Source organism: Hemibagrus wyckioides, unplaced genomic scaffold, assembly GCF_019097595.1.
Source record: "Hemibagrus wyckioides isolate EC202008001 unplaced genomic scaffold, SWU_Hwy_1.0 Contig4, whole genome shotgun sequence".
Lineage (NCBI taxonomy): Eukaryota > Metazoa > Chordata > Actinopteri > Siluriformes > Bagridae > Hemibagrus > Hemibagrus wyckioides.
Window position 1 is genome coordinate 310,001 of NW_026690802.1, and position 22,093 is coordinate 332,093.

Consider the following 22,093-nt stretch of genomic DNA (forward strand, 5'->3'; position numbering starts at 1 on the left):
CCAGAACAGTGAGCGATGACTCACTGGCTTAGCTGATAGCACTGGGAATGAATGACTGACTGTGATAACTGACGAGTCAGACAGTAGTAGCAGTAATGATCTCTCTCTCTCTCTCTCTCTCTCTCTCAGCCATCTGTAAGCAAGGCTGTAGCACTAAACACGGATCCTGTAAGGTGCCCGGAGAGTGCAGGTAAATGAACTCCTAAATATTTTCAAACCAAAACAAATCCCACTGCTTTGTGTACAAAATTTTTCCCTCCATTTTAAGACCTGAGTATTAAAGTGAACACGGAGGGATAAATAGCACAGTCGAGAGGCTTAACAAAACGCAATACTCTCTACAAGTGGTTAAGATCATGAAAACATGGAAATATGCGCCAAAGCACAAGCTAGCTGATCCCTGAGGCTAATGATTAACCTAGCTATCATATAACTGTTTTATGCAAAGTGCGATGACTCTGCAAGCAAGACAGACGCGTTAGGAACATCAACTTTTTCCTCAGATGTGGTAGTCATTTACTAGGAAAAGTCTCGCTACACTCAGAGTTGCTAATGTTATCATCAAGCGCTAACCGAATTCTGTGTGTAGTTAAATGCTAACCTGGAAAATAGCATAATGTTAAAACACCTGGCTCAAATGCCACTGAATGTTGATTTATTCATTATAAAGGATTTTTTTTTGCTAGCACTTGATGCTAAGTCTAGCTACAGTTTAACTCTGGTTGTATGGAGCGACATGTTGACGTTCCTGATAGTTCTGTCTCATTTCCACCTTCACTGCACTTCTCTCTCGTACTAAACTGTTATGTGATAGCTAGCCAAATATCCACAGCCTTTAAATTATTCCTGGTGTGCAAATTTTTACAGAGATATTCGGTTATCTTGTCTAACCATAAGCACCGTGTGTGTGTGTGTGTGTGTGTGTGTGTGTGTGTGTGTGAAGGTGTTCGTATGGGTGGCAGGGGGAGTACTGCAATCAGTGTATCCCATACCCCGGCTGTGTGCATGGTACCTGTGAGGAACCGTGGCAGTGTCTCTGCGACACCAACTGGGGAGGACTGCTCTGTGACAAAGGTAGTCCAGTTTCCATGGAAACGTGCACGATATTACCATATACTTTAAAGTTATTAGCATATAACTAACGCTCACATGCTAACTGATATTAATATCAGTGGATCGTTGGAGCGGGGTGTAGATCGAGATGTGATCGCGTGTGTGTGTGTGTGTGTGTGTGTGCGTGTGTGCGTGTGTGTGTGCGTGTGCGTGTGTGTGTGTGTGCGTGTGCGTGTGCGTGTGTCCGTGCATGTGTGGTTTAGACCTAAACACGTGTGGCACCCGGCAGCCGTGTCTGAACGGAGGAACATGTAGTAACACAGGACCCAACAAGTATCTTTCTAGTACAGCTAGATCAGCATATCTCTCTGCCCTAATCGACGATAACAAAAACAATCCTAAATTTTTATTTAGTACTGTAGCAAAACTAACTAGGAGTAAAACCACTGTAAAAAAGCACACACCATCTATATGCAGCAGAACCTTGTGCAACACTAACGTCCTCCTGCTCAACTCTGACAAGACAGAGGTGCTTGTACTTGGAGCACATGCAGCTACAGATGTGGCATTTAAAAATGCGCGCTTTTTCTCACGGTATGCCGCGATTCCGCCCGCAGTGTGCCGCGAGATCCTGCGAGTCGGCGCTTTGGTATTTAAATGCATGTGTTGTACTTCACCGAATTTCCACCAGGTGGCACATGGTACAACTCTGGCCTGAGCACATTATACAGTATAATGCAGTTCTTATATATATATTTTAATACTTTAATACATATATAATAATATTTACATTTTAAATGAATATGTATAAATTTACCCGTGACTGTGTGAGTGTAAAGCTGCGAAGTATTTTATGTGCTTTGTAAATACTTAATTGCGCTGGTGTTGTCCCGCCATTTGCACATAACTTGTTTTTGTTCAACTTTAAAGATGCCTGTGCAAAGATAAAAATTAAAATGGAAAACCTCTTCAGATTAAAGTCATTATAATGCAAAATTTAACTGGTAGTTATTCCAGAAAAAAAGTCAAACTAAATAAAATTGTGACAAAGTAGTAATATTTCGCAAAGAAAGTTAACACTATGAGAATAACGTAAAAATCACGAGATTCGTAGCAATACAGGATTAAATTCGTGATATTTTGAGAATAATGTCATTATTTACATTAACATGTTTAGAGTGATGAATAATATATTAGGCCTATTTGTGTATAGTGAAATTAAGGTATTAATAAAACGACTTAATGCATTAAGCTACTTTGAGAATACGCACAAAAGTGAAACTTTACTCGTTACAGTTACTCTCATTGGTTGGTGATTATTGTTTCGCGCGCAGAGAGCAGCGGAAAAAAGAATTGTTTATTGATCTACCTAAATAAATATGATATTTTAAAAATGTCAAAGAGACTGTCAAACATATTTTTTCATTTTTTAAAATCCATGAGAAAAGCTGATGGTGTGCCTGATCAAAAGAGATCCTGAGAAGATGGAACTGCACACCTTTTATCAAGATAGTGGGAGACAGAAGCAAAGCGAGTTACACCGGTCAGTAACGGAGACAGAAACCTCCACTGATCAGATAAATGATACTGAGCACAGTCCTACTAAATCGCATATGGTAGCAGCATGGACGACGGCAGGCCATGTTAAGGTGGGCTTTAGCCCCCCTAACATTTCTACTCAGCCCTCCTAAAATTCTTCCATTCTCCATAAACTCTACACCAGGAACGATTCTAGGATTTTCATTTAAGGGGGCTCAGCCCCCAATGTGGGTATAATAGTAAAAATATAATAATTAATTAATTAAAATAAAGGTTTGACTAACAGGGTAGGATGGTGATCTCCCCAATCCCCTTTAAATTTTACATAAAAACAGACTTTGGCTCCTCCCCGTCTTTCAGCGCGTTCTTCAATCCTCAGACCACGGCGTCACAGAGCGAGGATCAGAGGACGTGTGTGTGTGGGTGTGGGTGGGTGTGGGTGTGTGTGGGTGTGTGTGTGATCAGGAAGACTTGGCTTGTTCAGTACTCAAATGTTTACCATCCTACCCTGTTAGTCAAACCTTTATTTTAATTAATTAATTTATTTATTTTTACTATTTACCCTCATTGGTGGCTGAGACCCCCTTAAATGAAAATCCTAGAATCGCCCCTGGCAAAGAGTTAAATGGCTTCAACTTGGGGCATATATACATTCTAATGTAGCGGGCGTCAGAATTTAGGAACACATATCATCTGAAATATATGATCAATATGGAACAGAATAATACACGAGACCATTCAGCAACGGATTAATGTTTATAATTGCGCTACCACCGGTTAGTGACGTCATGTTCCGGGAAAACTGAAGTTGTGTGGTTGGTGTCGGTCACAGCGGCGAGACACTGCTGGTTTTGTTCCGGAAATTATTCATTTACAAATTAAGCACTGTTTGGGGGGCGATATCCAGACATGGACCAGGAGCGATTGCAATATTTGAAGGGATAATGGACCGGTCTTTCTTCGAGGAAGCTATCATAAAAGAAACCGCCGCCCAATGTAATCACTCAATAAAAACCTTAAAATAATAAAAATGTGGTCTGATTGCATTAAATAAAAAATAAACATTATGCAGACTCTTCAGCTTGCTCATCATTTTGGTTAGAAAGTATTAAACCGATTAAACTAACTAAAGACTAGATTGTGACATACAAAGGTGAGTTATTGTACAGTTTTATCCCCGAATTCGGCACCGTGTTCTGACAATCTAACTCATAAGAGTAAACCCTCCCCAACCCTAAAAGTCAGTGTGGGGGAGGATCTCTCAGATAGTCTGAACACCGCTCGAACCGGTTTTTACATGTAAATTACATTTAGCACCTCTTTGGGGAAGAAAGGCGAAGAGATCGCCTCAAAAACATCCTAAAACCTCCCCTAATTTAATCCACTAACAAACATCCTGCTGTCTATGTATATTAATGTATATTTAAGCTGTGAAACAATAAACAAACAATATTAAATCAGATAGTATATCAGAACTACTGTAGTAGGCGGAGGCTCCTGTAAAGCTTTTTTATATGCCATTTAATGTCAAAGAACTGCGCTACATAAACTCAGATGAATGTGGGAAGTAAGATTCAGAGTGCATGAGTTTACAGTACTGTACATAGCAGCGGGCTGCGGGAGGGAGATGCTGCAGTGATTATTAAACAGAGACCATGTTCAGATAGATAGATATATTTCATATTTAGAAGTGTTTTAGAGAATATATAAACGTGACATAAGATAATATATAAGTGCTACAGTAACGATCAAACGCGTATGATGTAAAAACTATTAATAACTGAGCCATAAAAATGTTAGAGCCATTTGACCAATCCATAAACTAATTTTTACATATTGCTATAATATTATAACAATGGCTTGAAATAGCTTTTAGGCACAATATGTTTTATCCATTTCACTCAAAACGAGTGCGTAAGTAGAAGAAGGGCGCATTTGTAGAATCTTAAGATTTTTTTTAAACGTATCCTGATGGAGGCTCGCGCTCCGTGTTCAGCTGCCTGCAGGGCAACGCGCTCTTCACGCTTCCATCACACGCAATAAAACCTCACACCAAGTTAAATATGAATTCCACACGTTTACTTTCTTTGTTGCTTGTTTTAATCTGCTTCTGAGAGAAATTCCGTGGCCAAGCACATCATTTAATGTGTTTGACTTCATGCAACAGTATTAAACTCATGCAATATAGGGATTAAGTTGTAATGTTTTATTTATTTTCACTTCATGATGCAGAAAAACTAGTTGCTATTTAGTGCTTTTGTTACCTCTAGGTTGGTGTAACAGCATGCCCAGATCCAGAACACCCGAGTATTAACACACACAAACTCAATTCCGGGTCTGCTTGGGCATTTAAGCAGCACACACCCTTTATTACACGCAAAGTATCATTCCCTCGAGATGTACCAAGCCTTTGTTGAATTACTACCTTGATATTGCTATGAACCTTGCCTGTTATTATCTGACTACGAGTTTCTGTTTTGGTTTCTAGTGTTTGCTTTCCGGTTTTTGACTTGTGCCTCGCTTTATGGTTTCCGATTTCTGCATGTGGATTTATCGGTAAAGATCTGCACATGGATTCGAACATTCCGGTCTCAGACGAGTCCTTACAATAGGATTATTGTAATGTCTTACTGTCTGGATGTACCAGTAGGAGCATAAATTAGCTCCAGTTAGTCCAGAACACAGCAGCTAGAGTCCTAACTAGAACCAGAAGATATGAACACATCACTCCTATCTTAGCCACACTACATTGGCACCCAGTCAGATTTCGCATTGATTATAAAATACTGTCACTGACCTATAAAGCACTAAATGTTCTCCCGCCACAGTACCTGAGCGATCTTTAGTCTTTTATGATCCGACACGCCTACTCTGTTCAAAGGGTGCAGGTTATTTGGTAGTACCTCAAGTAGAAACCACACAGTTATGGAACAGCCTTCCAATTAGTGTTCAGGATTCAGACACAGTCTCAATGTTTAAGTCTAGGCTGAAGATGCATTTGTTTAGTCAAGCTTTTAATGTATAGTTTTCTTAAGTTAAGGAGCAGATCTGGAAGGTCAGTCGCTCAGGTTTGCTGACTGTGAAGTGGTTGGATGCTTTATGTCCCGGGAAGCCTTCATGTCTGTCACCTTCAGGCTCTCCCTTTTAGTTATGCTGTCATAGCTAGTCTTGCCGGAGTCTTTAAACATCACATGATCAGAAGCATACTTAATATCTTATTAATCTTAATATCTTAATATCCTATTTTCCAGCTTCCTGTGTGACCACTGCCTCTACCCCTGGTCAGAGTCTTGTCGCTTGGTGGTGCTCACTGATGCTGTGGATGGATCTGTGTGGACAGCCTGACCCAGGAGACAGCCATGGACAGAGCCACTTGGGGACTTTCACACCATCACAGATCTGCCATTACATCTGTCAGCTTGAGACAGCAAGGAATTAGTGTCTTTAATGACCTCAGAAACTACAGTGACCTAATAGTTCCCCATGAGCCATTTATTGCTGTTGTAAAAAGGACATTAATCAGCTACAGTTACATTATTTACTGTCCAGTGTCACCCAAATGAGGATGGGTTCCCTTCTGAGCCTAGTTCTTCTCAAGGTTTCTTCCTTATATCATCTCAGGGAGTTTTTCCTTGCCACCGTCACCACAGGCTTGCTCATTTGGCATAAAATAAAATAGGGATAAAATAGTTTAATAATTTAATTTAATAATTTTTTATTTTTTAATTATATAAAAAATATATCTATCATTCAGTGGTGTGCTGTCAGGGCCAGCAAGGCCTTCTCTGCTGGCCTAAACAGCAGTGATCCGAATCACTGACTTGCATTTTAATATAATTAAAATATTTTTCCATGAATGTGTATTAAATTATTCTCCATAGTCTATTCTCTACATTTCATAGCTTTGCTCTTGGTTGCGCTGCTTCCAGTAGTGTATATTTATGATAAGAGTATTTATCCAATTATATTTCAGCCAGTAGCTGATATCATGTGTTGCCAGGGTGAAAGAAATCTGCCTTAAGGCCTTCAGAATCAATAGTGCAGGCGCCCGTAGCTTAAAATAAGTGGCAATGAAACTGTTACATCACTGGGGCCATCTAGCAGGCATACGATTACGTCAGCAATTTCCCGTCCTTTGATTGGATAATTGGAGTAGTCAGAGAGGCAGCGAACTGCACATAAACATTGTTTCTATATTCGCTGTGTCCCATTTCGGATGCTGCGTCCTCAGGAGATTGCTCTTTGCTGCATATGTCATCAAGAATGTCTTTTTTGAGAAATGTAACCGTAAAAAAATTGACTATTCCTTGTGAGGTGTGAAATACTGTAGCCTAATTTCTTTATTACTTTGCTATTTAACGGTTGATTATTATCTATTGCCATAGCATCCAGGGACGATTCTAGAATTTTCATTTAAGGGGGGCTCAGCCCCCAGTGAGGGTATAATAGAAATAAAATAAAATAAAAAAATAAAATAAAATAAAGGTTTGACTAACAGGTTAAGATGGTAAACTTATTGCAGCATTCCACTGTATTGCATAGATATGTATAACACAGTACTGAACAAGCCAAATACGAGTCTTCCTGATCACACACACACACTTGTCCTCTGATCCTTGCTTTGCGACGCAGCAGTCTGTGGATTGAAGAACGCGCTGAAAGACGGGGAGGAGCCGAAGTCTGCTGCCGTTTTCATATGAAATTTTGAGGGGACCGAGGCGATCACCAATTTGTGTACAATTTATAGAGAATTGTAGAGGGCTGAGTAGAAAATGGCCTAGCAACGCCCATGGTGGCGTCATAATGATGGTATAGAGGTGGATTAATTCAGGAAGGTCACCAGTGAAGGCCTAGGTCTGAAATGCACAGTCCACCACTGGTATCATTACATAACTTAATTCCACAATGGGTTCATTCATTAATCTTCAGTAAAGTCTTTATCCTGATCAGGGTCACGGTGGCTCCCAATCATGGACACACTAGGCACAAAGAGGGAACACACCATAGCAACGGAATCAAGCACATGGACACTAACACAAATCATGTGTAAGCATTTTTTTATGTTGGCTACTGGAACCAGTGCTACTTGATGAAAAGAAACCAACTTGTACTTAGTTAATGTTGACTATTTACATGAAATAAACGTAAAGTTAAATAAAGTTCCTGCAACTTAATACCTTTCATTTTTTTGTGTTCTTTGGGCACATACCCAAGAACACTACTTGATGATGTCTCCTTTCCAGCATTTTGGACTTGCAATAGTAGTCAACTGAAAAGTTTTGCACAGGCCCATAGAACAGGAAGACGTGCATTTGCATGGTACAGTACAATAGCATCAGTGCTTGACAACCCAGTAAAAAGCATTCTGGCTTGTTGGTTTGATGGAATGATTCATCCTTTTTGTGCAAGACGTCCTGGGTTCAAATCCTGTATGAGCCTATGCTTTCCCATTAACTCTTTGTTCTGCAAGACTTGGATTTTGCTTATCATGTTAACCAAGATTCATGATGTATTTGGCCCAATGCCAAGAGCTGCTTACTTGGTTCACACTTGGCTGCTGGGTTCTTGAGGGTTGCAGAAAGGTTAAAATCCTACAAGAGCCCTTGCTTTATTGTTAACTTGACTTTGTGTAACCTTTTGATCAGACCCAAGTCCATACAAACAGGATGGCCGTACAGTTGCAGAGTACAGTGAACATCCGTCTGCATACAGCAAGCGAGAGAAGGATGTCGTGGCTTGTTACTTAGGGTGTGAGAGGTCCTGGGTTCAAAACCCTGATTTTAAGTGGAATAGACTGGGGGGGGGGGAACTAATGAAAACTTATAGGGCTGGCTGCTTGTTTCTCAAGAGGTTCAAGATCCATGCTTTATTCAACCAAATAACCTCTGATATTAATTTGAATATATGATTGAATGCAGTTATTATACTACAGACACAAAATGCAAACAATTAGTAAAGAAGCTGTCATGCTAGCAAACAGCTAAATATTATCACTAAACATATCTAAATTTAGCCTCAACAAATTTAAACAAGCAATAAAATATATTATGAACATTCACTGCTTGTTGTTTAAACAAAGAATTTAGCATATATGATACCAGAGCTGACATGACTATGAGTAAGTAAAAGTGGGTGGAGCTAGATGTGGTAAGATACAGTTTAGAAAGTTTCACAGAGATCCTGTCATTTATACCTACTGCAAGAGAGACACAACAGTCATGTTACTCTTCTTTATTTTCATAGTTGTTAAAAACATTGGTAAGTCATTTATATTATACACAAACTTTTGATAAATGCTTTTATAAATATATATATATATATATATATATATATATATATATATATATATATATATATATATATATATATATATAAACATATAAACAATATATGTATTAACAATATGTATTAAATAATTTAAGATACTGAGTTTTAATGTAACACTAGTGACCTGAAGACTTCACTCTTCATTATTTAGCAGTTTATAAAATAGCACTTGATCCAGCACTGATATTAGCCAGTCAGCTTTCTCAGGCAGCTGTGTGCTCCTTCTGTCTGTTAGTGTTGGTGTTACATGTTATTTGTGATCAGTCAAGAGCTGACAGCACAAGTTAGCAAACTAATTAAAACACAAGCCCATGCTGAACAGAAAAGACTTCTCTGCTCTAAACCCTTTGAGCAGACAGAAAGATCTTCAGCCAAAAATATCTCACTAAATCACAAGTTCTCATAGCCAGCGGTAGCAGCATTTAGCTCACTGACTTTAGGTAGCTTAGAAAATGACAGTGTAAAGTTCACATGCCAGAAATACCCCATTTCATCATTTCAGGAATAATGATATTAAATGTTTATTATTCAATGAACAGTTATTTCTTTCTTTATTGTGCTTGAGATCTGATGTGTTCAACATATGTTTCTTTGCAGGTTTACTTTGGTCTTGAGTCTTGAACAATAAAGAATGTCTCCTAATTTGATTTCCCAGTGTGCTTTTGACATTAATTGAAATACTTCAGCACTTAATTGCTGTGGGTTTTGGGAATGTGTCTGTTCCCCATAGAAATCCTGCATCTGTGGAACCTGTAAAAGAAAGCAAGTCTGTTTAGGAAACTTCTAAGTGAGATTGTTCCCTAAGTTAATGATCCATTCAGTATTTCTTTCTAGCTAGCTTGAATTCCTCAAGGTATATGTTGCAACTGTCATTTGTAACCTGTCACATGTAACAGTAAAAGTTATATATTAAGTTATTTCAGGAGTTGTTTGTTCTCTGATGTAACCGTAACAATAGCTAGCTAGCAAGCTAACATTAGCTATGTCTGTTTATAATAGTAGCTTGCAGAGTCAAATGCTGCACTCATACAATAGTTCAGAATTATCAGCTAACAAAAACACAAAACCTCTTGTTACCTATACAGCCTGAATACAAGTATAGCTTTTCTATTTAAATGAAGTAAAATACATACTTGGAAATGTACTTATTTTCAAAAGTTCAGGTATCAAAGGGTAAAGTATTGTGAGTTATTGTGTCCTTTGGAGACACAGCCCTGACTTCTAACTCCAAAAGATATGTTTAAGAGGTGAAGTCAGATGCAGTGGTTTGATCAGCAACAGTGGAATAGTTCTGTGTTGTATTAGTGACTCAGTTCACTGTCACTGATACTGTGAAGTGATGATCTGTGTAAAATTATGCTCCAACAGCATCACTTCCTGGGTGTGGCCTTCTAGATCCACTGCAACCCTGACCAGGATAAAGCAGTTATTGAAGATGAATGAATGTAGGTGTATATTGACAGGTGTGGGAGTGTGATCAGGATATAATTCAAGATATAACATAGTTTTCTAATGAACTGATATTAAAGAAAATAGTCTCACTGCTCTGCATTTATTGAGTGTATAACACATTCTGCTCATTCAGTCACTCAGAATAAACTGTTTAATGTAGTCACACTGAGCATCTTTAAGTAGATAAACATAACTATTAGATGAACACAAATTAAATCTATATGAGTTTCTGGTTGTCAGTGAAATATGGGTATAGTAAGAATGTTCGTTTAACTGAGAGAATTGTTGGAGAAAGTTTCTGTTCCTCTGCAGATCTTTTTCTGTCTAGATGATATTCTGTTTGAATCTCCAATCCACTTACTGATGTTTTTAGAATGTGACAGGGAACTGGATAACCTGGAGAAAACACACACAGGACTCAAGGAGAACACCACATAGAAATTATCCATGTGTACTTCACATCCCAACCTGTCAACACCGAGGTACATGTAGGTACACTGCATGGCCACAAGTATGTGGACATCTGACCAAGGAACCCACATGTGCTTGTTGAACATCCTATTGCAAAGTCATGGCCTCCTATTTCAGATATGGGGGTCAATTTAGGCATCTTTATATTTTTGGCCATATAGTGTATTCATGATTAACACCTACAGTCATGTCCATAAAGATTAGCTGATTACAGTGGTATTGATAAAAGTAAATCTAAATGTATATGAAAGCCACAGGGAGGAGGTAAGACACCTAAAGCAAATAAAACACTCAGTTTACCAAACACACACCAAGTGAAAACCAACCTTCATTCAAATCAGCAAATGTCATGCACACATACCAAACACCTCTCTCCTGTGAGGCTTAATGGCTTTCTGGCATCTTTGATAGTATGACCAAGACCAGCAGAAGATTTTCTTCTCACTTTAGTGAAATGCCTTAGAAAATGTTCTATGAAATAAACAACCAAATATGAGTGAAAATGAGATTAAAGTGTATACTTTCACCTTTAATTTAAGAGTTTTTCATTCAAATCGGGTGAACAGTGTAGGAAATACTACACCTTTTTTACTAAGCACAATGATAGTCCACCATAAAATCCCATCAGTTTGTCAGTTTTCTGCAGAGACAGGAGACTAAACCTCGCCTCTTCTATCATCACTACATTCACGGAATTCACATCCACATTCAGCATCCTGTGCAGTTTCTTTTACTTCAGCTGAGCCTTACCAGGAAAATGAATTTAAGAAATCACCCACTTTGTACATGTTTTATCAGAATTCATCAGTACAAATTGGGGCAAAGTGGTAAAGAAGTAGAGAAAACAAACAAACAAACAAAACCTTGTTGTGGTATAGTCATTCTCCTTTCTCCACAAGATGGCGTAGTCAGTTAGCTTATTGTGGGCAAAGGACTAGGTTCCTGCTCACATACCCCAGAGATGTTGATGTTGATTGATAAACTACTTTTATATCCTGGCTTTATTAAGCAGATGGCTATATTAATTATGTTCAAATGAGTCAAATGACAAGGGAAAGAAAAGAGGCTGGTTTGTTCATCACCTCAGTGAAATACCCTCCAAACTGTCCTATTTATAACAACAGGTTTATCACAACAAACAAACAAATAAGCACACAAACAATGCCCCAATGTACAGTATATATTTTAAATTTACAAACACAATATATAGTAATTTAATTATTAATTAATGTTTATAGAATAGATTGAATGTTTTCATTATTAAAAAATTCTATGCTGTCAGTATTTGTTTACTGTGTGCTTAGGACCGGTTCCTCCTTCGAGGCTGAATCAGTAACATTAGTGACACTGTCATGTGATGCTGTGGGGTGGAGCTTCATGAACCATCATAATGATCACATAGAGCAAAGAAAGAATATTTTCATTCAGCTAAAACTATTCATCATGTTCGCTGTTATATTCATGTGTCTTTGGCTTTCACTAGGTGAGTTAACACTGACATTTTGTTATTGCAGAAATATTCATTGTTGAATTACTAAATAATTACTTTTTGTGGTGTTATGAAGCATCAGACTGTAGGTGTGATTTATGTAATTCTGACTTGATTGTGTAAAGTTTAAAAACATTATGATGTCTTCTCTATGACAGGTGACTCCATGGGAGATTCCATAAAGCCGCTTTTCACTCATGAAGTTGTAGATAAAGGTGATAATGTTACTCTGTCCTGCAAATATGAAACAGTTGTTGCAGCAAACACCAACCTGCAATGGTACAGACAATATCCAAAATCTAAGTCTGAGTTCCTTCTTTACATCACTCCAAATGGAGATAAAAGTGAATCCATTCCACCACGTCTGTCTGCTGAAATTGATAAAAATAAAAACCAAGTGGATCTGATCATCTCCTCTGCTGCTGTATCAGACTCTGCACTATACTACTGTGCTCTGAGGCCCACAGTGACAGGAAATCCAGCTGTACTGTACAAAAACCTTCACACAGTTTTGTTATATTGAATGCAGTTCTACTGATGATTTTGAATTTACGTGGCATTAGGGGAATTCTGTCTCTCTTACAATTCATACAAAATTCATAAATATATTTTGACAAATGTTGGATTATTAGGAGACTAATATTATTATTTTTTTTTCCTGGTCAGAGATCTATAAGTTCTATCAGAGGATACAGTAAGCCATTGCACAGACAGTAACCTAGAGCGTTCAGCTAGGCTGGTTTTCATATATAGACTCTCAAGGTATCACCCAATCACTTCCATTTTCTGAAGCTCAGGAGTGAACCAGGGAGAGGTGCAGGAAGATGGAACCAGACTTATACTGGTGGGAACATGTCCTTCTAAAGCCTGAGAAATGGCAAGGTTATAGCTGGACAGAGTCTCTGAAGGGTGGGGAAATTTAGCAGAGTCAAGAATAGAAAAAGCATAAATAGAGAAGAGAAACATATTGGGTCAATCACTTGTCCATGAGCTTATGGTCAGGGATACCCAGTTTAGCCCAAATGAATAGTTTAGGTCAAGTGTGTGATCATGAGAGTGGGTGGGTAAGTTTACATGTTGCATAAGGTTAAAGTTTTCCAGTATTGACATAAGTTCCTCGGTTTTAGCAGAATCCGTGTCTACATGGATACTGAAGTCATCAAGCTGTATTACTGGTGAAGATGTAGTGCAAGCAAGAGTAAGTAGTTCACTAAGGTGGTCATTAGATTAGAAACTGAAATAGTGATTTTAGTTTCTTCTTTTTTTAATTCAACTGATTTTTTATTTTATTTTACTTTAACCTATGGCCTTAAAGAAAGAAAGAGTGTCATATAAAATGTGGTAAATGGTAAATGCCTTTAATTTTTGTTTTATTCTATTGTTGAGGGCCAAAAGTTGAATGGAAATGATGTTATTACTTTATGTATTAAAGTTCAGTAACATAGTTTCATGGTTGTGAATGCATTTGTCAAGTATTTACACCCTCCCAACCCCATCCTGATCCTTCCACCCACAGTGGGTGTCCGCCTGCCTCCTGCCCCCACTGTCCTCTTTTTTGAAAATGGAAATATGGTCACCCTAGCCAACACCATATAAACCTGCTCACATTCTTTTCACATACTTTTCACAATAAACCCTCTGTGATATAGGCTCTGCCTGTTCTTCTATCATACTGTACATACTGCACAAATATTATCTTAACCTCTGCCCTGGTTAAAGAAACGAAATAAAAGAACATGAATTTTTAGAATTACATTTTTTATTTAACTTAAACATAATCACTGTTTATTTTATTTTGAACTGGTGCTTTGTTATTGTCTGGTGTTTAAAGGAGTGTACAAATAAATATAATATTCATCTCTTCCGATGTGTGAAGCTGATGTGTTGTGTTTTCAAGCACTTATTTTGAAAGAATAAGAAGAGAGGATCCAAGGCCAGTCAGGGTATGACTTTCATCCTCACTCTCTCTCTCATTCACACATTCACACAAAATCATGTGTATACCTATCAGCACTAATGTGTCTTAAATTAGTTTTGAGACATAAACTTTGTGAGATTTGTTGCTAGATGTGTTGCTTTCAAATAAATAATGTGCTAATGTAAATTTATGCCAGAAAGCAATGTTCAAAGACTCCATACTGTATTCTGTGTTCATACTGTGTTCTGTGTTCATACTGTGTTCTGTGTTCATACTGTGTTCTGTGTTCATATTGTGTTCTGTGTTCATACTGTGTTCTGTGTTCATATTGTGTTCTGTGTTCATATTGTGTTCTGTGTTCATATTGTGTTCTGTGTTCATACTGTGTTCTGTGTTCATACTGTGTTCTGTGTTCATACTGTGTTCTGTGTTCATACTGTGTTCTGTGTTCATATTGTGTTCTGTGTTCATATTGTGTTCTGTGTTCATACTGTGTTCTGTGTTCATACTGTGTTCTGTGTTCATACTGTGTTCTGTATTCATACTGTGTTCTGTGTTCATACTGTGTTCTGTGTTCATACTGTGTTCTGTGTTCATACTGTGTTCTGTGTTCATACTGTGGTCTGCGTTCATACTGTGTTCTGTGTTCATACTGTGTTCTGTGTTCATACTGTGCTCTGTGTTCATACTGTGTTCTGTGTTCATACTGTGTTCTGTGTTCATACTGTGTTCTGTGTTCATACTGTGTTCTGTGTTCATATTGTGTTCTGTGTTCATACTGTGTTCTGTGTTCATACTGTGTTCTGTGTTCATACTGTGTTCTGTGTTCATACTGTGTTCTGTGTTCATATTGTGTTCTGTGTTCATACTGTGTTCTGTGTTCATACTGTGTTCTGTGTTCATACTGTGTTGTGTTCATATTGTGTTCTGTGTTCATACTGTGTTCTGTGTTCATACTGTGTTCTGTGTTCATACTGTGTTCTGTGTTCATACTGTGTTCTGTGTTCATACTGTGCTCTGTGTTCATACTGTGTTCTGTGTTCATACTGTGTTCTGTGTTCATACTGTGCTCTGTGTTCATACTGTGTTCTGTGTTCATACTGTGTTCTGTGTTCATACTGTGTTCTGTGTTCATGCTGTGTTCTGTGTTCATACTGTGCTCTGTGTTCATACTGTGTTCTGTGTTCATACTGTGTTCTGTGTTCATACTGTGTTCTGTGTTCATACTGTGTTGTGTTCATATTGTGTTCTGTGTTCATACTGTGTTCTGTGTTCATACTGTGTTCTGTGTTCATACTGTGCTCTGTGTTCATACTGTGTTCTGTGTTCATACTGTGTTCTGTGTTCATATTGTGTTCTGTGTTCATACTGTGTTCTGTGTTCATACTGTGTTCTGTGTTCATACTGTGTTCTGTGTTCATACTGTGTTGTGTTCATATTGTGTTCTGTGTTCATACTGTGTTCTGTGTTCATATTGTGTTCTGTGTTCATACTGTGCTCTGTGTTCATACTGTGTTCTGTGTTCACACTGTGTTCTGTGTTCATATTGTGTTCTGTGTTCATACTGTGTTCTGTGTTCATACTGTGCTCTGTGTTCATACTGTGTTCTGTGTTCATATTGTGTTCTGTGTTCATATTGTGTTCTGTGTTCATATTGTGTTCTGTGTTCATACTGTGTTCTGTGTTCATACTGTGTTCTGTGTTCATATTGTGTTCTGTGTTCATATTGTGTTCTGTGTTCATACTGTGTTCTGTGTTCATATTGTGTTCTGTGTTCATACTGTGTTCTGTGTTCATACTGTGTTCTGTGTTCATACTGTGCTCTGTGTTCATACTGTGTTCTGTGTTCATATTGTGTTCTGTGTTCATACTGTGCTCTGTGTTCATACTGTGTTCTGTGTTCATACTGTGTTCTGTGTTCATATTGTGTTCTGTGTTCATACTGTGTTCTGTGTTCATACTGTGCTCTGTGTTCATACTGTGTTCTGTGTTCATATTGTGTTCTGTGTTCATACTGTGTTCTGTGTTCATACTGTGCTCTGTGTTCATACTGTGTTCTGTGTTCATATTGTGTTCTGTGTTCATACTGTGTTCTGTGTTCATACTGTGCTCTGTGTTCATGCTGTGTTCTGTGTTCATACTGTGTTCTGTGTTCATACTGTGTTCTGTGTTCTGTGTTCTGTGTAAACAATTCCTTACTTTGGATAAAATCAGCTGTCAAATAAAATAAAACTACAATTTACCAATGCATGAGTTAAGTTCATATATAGTTAAGTTAATATAAGTAGTATATGTACTAAATGTGTGATGGCTGAGAAAATCCATCAGATATTACTGTGACTAAACAAAAAACACCCAAATATTATGATAAAGACCCATATTAACAAATCTAGCAGTAAATGCAGTCAGTCTGCCTAAAGATGTCTAAAGCCTGGTTAGTTATGCTGCATTTCTCATTCAATAAATGTCACACTTTGATCAGTTTAATGATGTCTGTGATGGACCTGTACTGCCAGAGAGAAGAGCTTACACACTCTGTACAGATGGCAGTAGATAAAGTTTTAAACAGAAGACGGGAAATTTAGCCAACAAACATAATTCCCAGGCTGTAACACAAACATGTTAATATGACTAATTACAATATGTATTTACATGTGTATCATTACATAACTGAATTCCACAATGGGTTCATTCATTAATCTTCAGTAAAGACTTTATCCTGATCAGGGTCACGGTGGCTCCAGAATCTATCATGGACACTTTTTCTCCTTTTTCTCCATAAATTGAACACAAATTCGTGATTGCCTCAGTCTCCTTTAAATTTTATATGAATTCTGTTTAGGAAACTTCTAAGTGAGATTTTTGTTTTTACCCCAAGACACAGACTGTTATTTTCAGTTTTTGTTGCTAGATAACTTGTAGTCTTCAAGCATATATTGCAACATTATAATTGCCTTTTAACATCTCATATGTAAGAGTAATGTATCAAGTTATTCTATGAGTTGTTCTCTAATTAAACTGTGAGAATAGCTAGCTAGCAAGCTAACATTAGCTATGTGTGTTTATAACAGTAGCTTGAAGAGTTAAATGCTGCACTTATACAGTAGTTCAGAATGATCAGCTAACAAAACACCTGTACCTATACAGCCTGAAAACAAGTATAGCTTTTCTATTAAAATTTCTATTCAAAATAAAGTAGAAAAATACTTCATTTCATGCTTGGAAATGAACTTTGTTTCAAAAGTTAGTACCAAAGGTTAAAGTATTGTGAGTTATTGTGTCTTTTTGGTGTTAGAGTCATGAGACACAGCCCTGACCTCTAACTCCAAAAGATATGTTTAAGAGGTGAAGTCAGATGCAGTGGGTTGATCAGCAACAGTGGAATAGTTCTGTGTTGTATTAGTGACTCAGTTCACTGTCACTGATACTGTGAAGTGATGATCTGTGTAAAATTATGCTCCAACTGCATCACTTCCTGGGTGTGTCCTTCTAGAGACGTGTAAAGTTCAGCACATACAGCACTATTATACAGAATCCTCACAGAGCTGTGTTCAGAAATGGATCAACTATACAACTTACTGTACATAGTGAGATACATACCACTGATTCTCACTCTAGCTACAGGTTATATATTTTTATAAGTTAATTAATGGTATTAACTAATAGAATTAATTAATTTAGTTTTATGTCAATGTATTGAGTATTACACAAATACCATTTTTTAAATGTTTTGATATCTATATAATGTCTTTACTGATATACTGCATTAGACTGCTGTATCATCCAGGGTGTATTCCTGCATCATCTCTAGTGTTGCTGGGAGAAGCTCCAGATCCACCTGTCCAGGATGAAGTAGTTACTGAAGATGAATGAATGAATGTAGGTGTATATAGACAGTAGTGAATCCGTGACCAGGATAAAGCAGATAATACAATTAAACTCTGACTGAATAACCATTCATTAGGTTGCCGCTGCAGGAGACTAAGCAGCTGCTTATATTATTTAAAAGGTAGATTGTGTGTATGTGAAGGTTGGATTTGGGGCTTGGTTCCATTGCAGTTTTATTCCACTGAAATTGTTTATTAGGTGTGTGAGGTAAAGCAGAGTTGTCAAGAATATGAATAAATATGATCATTATTTCTAAAGCTGAACAATAACTAAACACTCAGGATAACAATGTTATTATATGTACTTGGTTTTCTTCACAGTTTCTCATATTGCTAAACCATTTAGTTTCAAGTTACAAACCAGAAGAGGAAGTATTTTAAAAAGTTGCTTAATAATAAATTGTCATTTTTAGTGTATTTGTAGAAAAGGCTGTTGACAACAATTCATCCACCCAGAATACACTGTTTAATGTAATCACAATCATCTTTAAGTAACCAAACATAACTATAAAATAAATACATATCAGTTTCTGATTGCCAGTGAAATGTAGTTAGAGTGAGAATGTTCTTTTAGCTGATTGTTTATAACAGACGTGTTCTTGAACATTAATGAGGAAAGGCTCAGGTGCACAGTTTATTCTCCTCTTGATCAATAGTTGAAGAAAATTGTTGGAGGAAAAGTTTCTGTTCCTCTGCAGCTCTTTTTCTCTATAGACAATATTCTGTTTGTGAGACCTGTATGATTGTAATTAACACCAGTGCAATCATAGCTCCAGTTTTGTTCTTTGGTCACTACACTTAATTAACCCTACTGAATAAAATCAGATGGAAAAATATTTGAAGTGAACTGGAACAGCGATTTAGTCCAGGAACTCTATGGAACTCTGTATGAGAAGGCTATACAAAGAAATGCACAAAATACTAAATATATACATTATATAATATTAATTATAGTTCGGAAGATATTGATTTCATTAATTTCAATTACCTTAAAAACCTTGTCTGTTAAAGTCTTTCTTATTTCTCCACAAGATGGTGTAGTGAGTTATCTTATTGTGGGTCAGGTGCTAGGACTCTGCTCACATCCTCCAAAGATGTAGACTCTGTTATAAATACTTCTTTGCAGAATAATATGAACTCTAATAAACATGCTTTATCACAACAAACAAATAAATGCCACAATGTCAAGACACCACATATAGAAAAAGCTAATTTTAATTATTAGTAAATTTGATATAAAATTGAATATTTACAATAATAGAATAATTAGTTTATTATGTAAACAGTTTCAGTAGAGTTTCCCAAACAAGGCTGAATGTGAAGGCAGAATGTTTCAGTAAGGATCAACAATCTGTCAGTAACACTGGAGACACTGTCATGTGGGGTGGAGCTTCATGAACCTTTATGATGTTAATATATTAGACTACAGAAAGAGCTCAGAAATTTTTCATTCAGCTAAAATCATTCATCATGTTCACTGTTATTTTCATGTGTCTGTGGCTTTCACTAGGTGAGTTAACATTGACCTTTTTGTTAGTTTAGATATTATCTGTTATTTATTAATTGCGTGGTGTTAGAAAGCATGGTTTCTGTATGTAATTCTGACTTGATTGTGTAAAGGTTACAAATATTATGTTCTCATCTCTATAACAGGTGACTCCATGGCAGATTCAATAAAGTCACTTTTCACTCAGAAAGCTGTAGATGAAGGTCATGATGTTTCTCTGTCCTGCAAATATGAATCAAACTACCCCCAAAACTACCTGCACTGGTACAGACAATATCCAAAATCTAAACCTGAGTTCCTTCTTTATGTTTACCAAAATGGAGATTTAAGTGGAAATATTCCCCCAAGAATGAATGCTACACTAAAAAATAAGGATGTGGATCTGATCATCTCCTCTGCTGCTGTATCAGACTCTGCTCTATACTACTGTGCTCTGAGGCCCACAGTGACAGGAAATCCAGCTGCACTGTACAAAAACTGTGGCACAGTTTTGTTATACTCAAGGCAGTGTTCTGCTGGCGATTTAGAAAAATCACACATTCACACTCTCCTAGAGCCAATTTGTAAATAAATTAGAATTGCACAAAAGATAATGCATGGCTCCACATATATCCCATTGAACTATATGTAGTATCTAAGATCATTCACTCAGAGCAGCAATATGGACTGAGTTTTAGGCTTTGCAGCATATAATAATTAGACCTCATTCTTTGTCACTTCGGTTGGGACGGGGTTTATCTTTATAATTTACCACTGCAATGTGTGTAATTTGTTGCTTCATTTTATATGGTGTGTGTACTTTAAATTGTTTGTGTTAAAGCATTACACAGGAAACCTGCTCTCCACATAACATTATCTCTGCAGATAGAATATCCATGAACAAACCAATTCCTGTTATTTTTAAACAAGTGACCAGGACTACCTTATTCATTAGTGCATCATTAGTTTACATCTCTTTTGCAGTGTTCAGTGTGAGAAAGTTAAAATTTGGGTCCCAACTTTGAATTCACTTTTAACACTGAACACTGTTCCAAACACAAAGACCACAGATTATTAGGTATGCTTTTGTTATGAAATGGAGTGCAAGCAGAGACTCTAGCAAAAGCTTGAGAAAAGAAAAAAAAAGAAAGTGTGAAACAAAGACAGAATTGTCTCTTAAATGTTTTGGATGCTATAAAATTAATAAAAGGGCTAATATATTCTTATCCTTTATACCCTTTTATTTAGGAATAAATATTTTGTTAATGATAAAATGATAAAATAGCACGTCTGATGCAGTGGGTTGTGAAGTAACAGAGTTTTTTGTTCTGTGTTACTGACTCAGTTCACTGTCACTGATACTGTGAAGTGATGATCTGTATAAAGTTATGCTCCAACAGCATCACTTCCTGGGTGTGTCCTTCTAGAGACGTGTAAAGTTCAGCACATACAGCACTATTATACAGAATCCTCACAGAGCTGTGTTCAGAAATGGATCAACTATACAACTTACTGTACATAGTGAGATACATACCACTGATTCTCACTCTAGTTACAGGTCATTTTTTTCATCTGTTATAATAATTATTACAATGATATTTAATCAGTTAATAAATTATATTGATTAATTACCATATTTGTATTAATCTAGTCATTTTTTAAATTTTTTATTATATGATTTGCATAAAATACTTCACTGATATATTTTTTATGTTCTTCTTACACCAGGCAGTTTTGCAGATAAAATTGGACCAAAGGATGAAGATGCCAACATTGTCAGGAAAGAAACAGAGACTGTTACTCTGAAATGTTCATATGAGACAAGCAATGATTACATTTTGCTTTACTGGTACAAACAATATCCTAACAGCGCACCACAGTTTTTACTGTATAAAGGCGCAAGGTCAAGTACTGGCCAGAGCACTCCTGATGATCGTTGATTAGAGTCGAAAACCAGCAGAGACTCTACTGAACTTACTATCAGAGGTCTAAAGCTCTCAGATTCTGCACTCTATCTTTGTGCTCTTCAAGTAGCAGCACAGTGATACAGAGTCACTGAAAGGCTTTACAAAAACATAACAATGGAATATCTAAATTTATAAAGCCACAGAAGCCCCTTTACCAACATATCAGTTAACCACAGACAAACAACATTTGTGGTAACACATGCAGCTGGTGGGGAAAAAATGAAAAGAGATTAAAATAACACCTACACAAGAATCATAGTATATTCACAAACATCATGCTATTTTAATGACAATAAAAGAATCGTTTTATCAGATGTTACTGGGGCATAGTATGGGCAATTAAAAAATGTACATTTTCCTTTGCTTCAAACTATACTCTTAAATACCTCATGTTAAGTGTATATTTGTTTGTTTGCTGCATGTTTACTGTTATATTATGTCTACTATTAGTCTAATTGTCATATTCTGTTCATCTTTATTATGGCACTATCATGTCTCATGTCT

The 22,093-nt window shown here is 36.9% G+C and overlaps 1 protein-coding gene across 2 annotated transcripts in view; it reads left to right on the top strand.

Moving 5' to 3' along the window:
* Nucleotides 1–6,449, top strand: part of LOC131350516 (protein jagged-1a-like) — a 21,766-nt gene extending 15,317 nt beyond the window's left edge. The window contains exons 5-7 of one of the 2 annotated variants that reach the window (XM_058385510.1): nucleotides 130–190; nucleotides 944–1,074; nucleotides 5,844–6,449. In XM_058385510.1, coding sequence (XP_058241493.1) covers nucleotides 130–190; nucleotides 944–1,074; nucleotides 5,844–6,031 — 380 coding nt within the window. In that variant the 3' untranslated portion in view covers nucleotides 6,032–6,449. The remainder of the gene's footprint in view (nucleotides 1–129; nucleotides 191–943; nucleotides 1,075–5,843) is intronic. The other variant, XM_058385511.1, reaches the window with a different exon arrangement.
* Nucleotides 6,450–22,093: the final 15,644 nt, after the last annotated feature.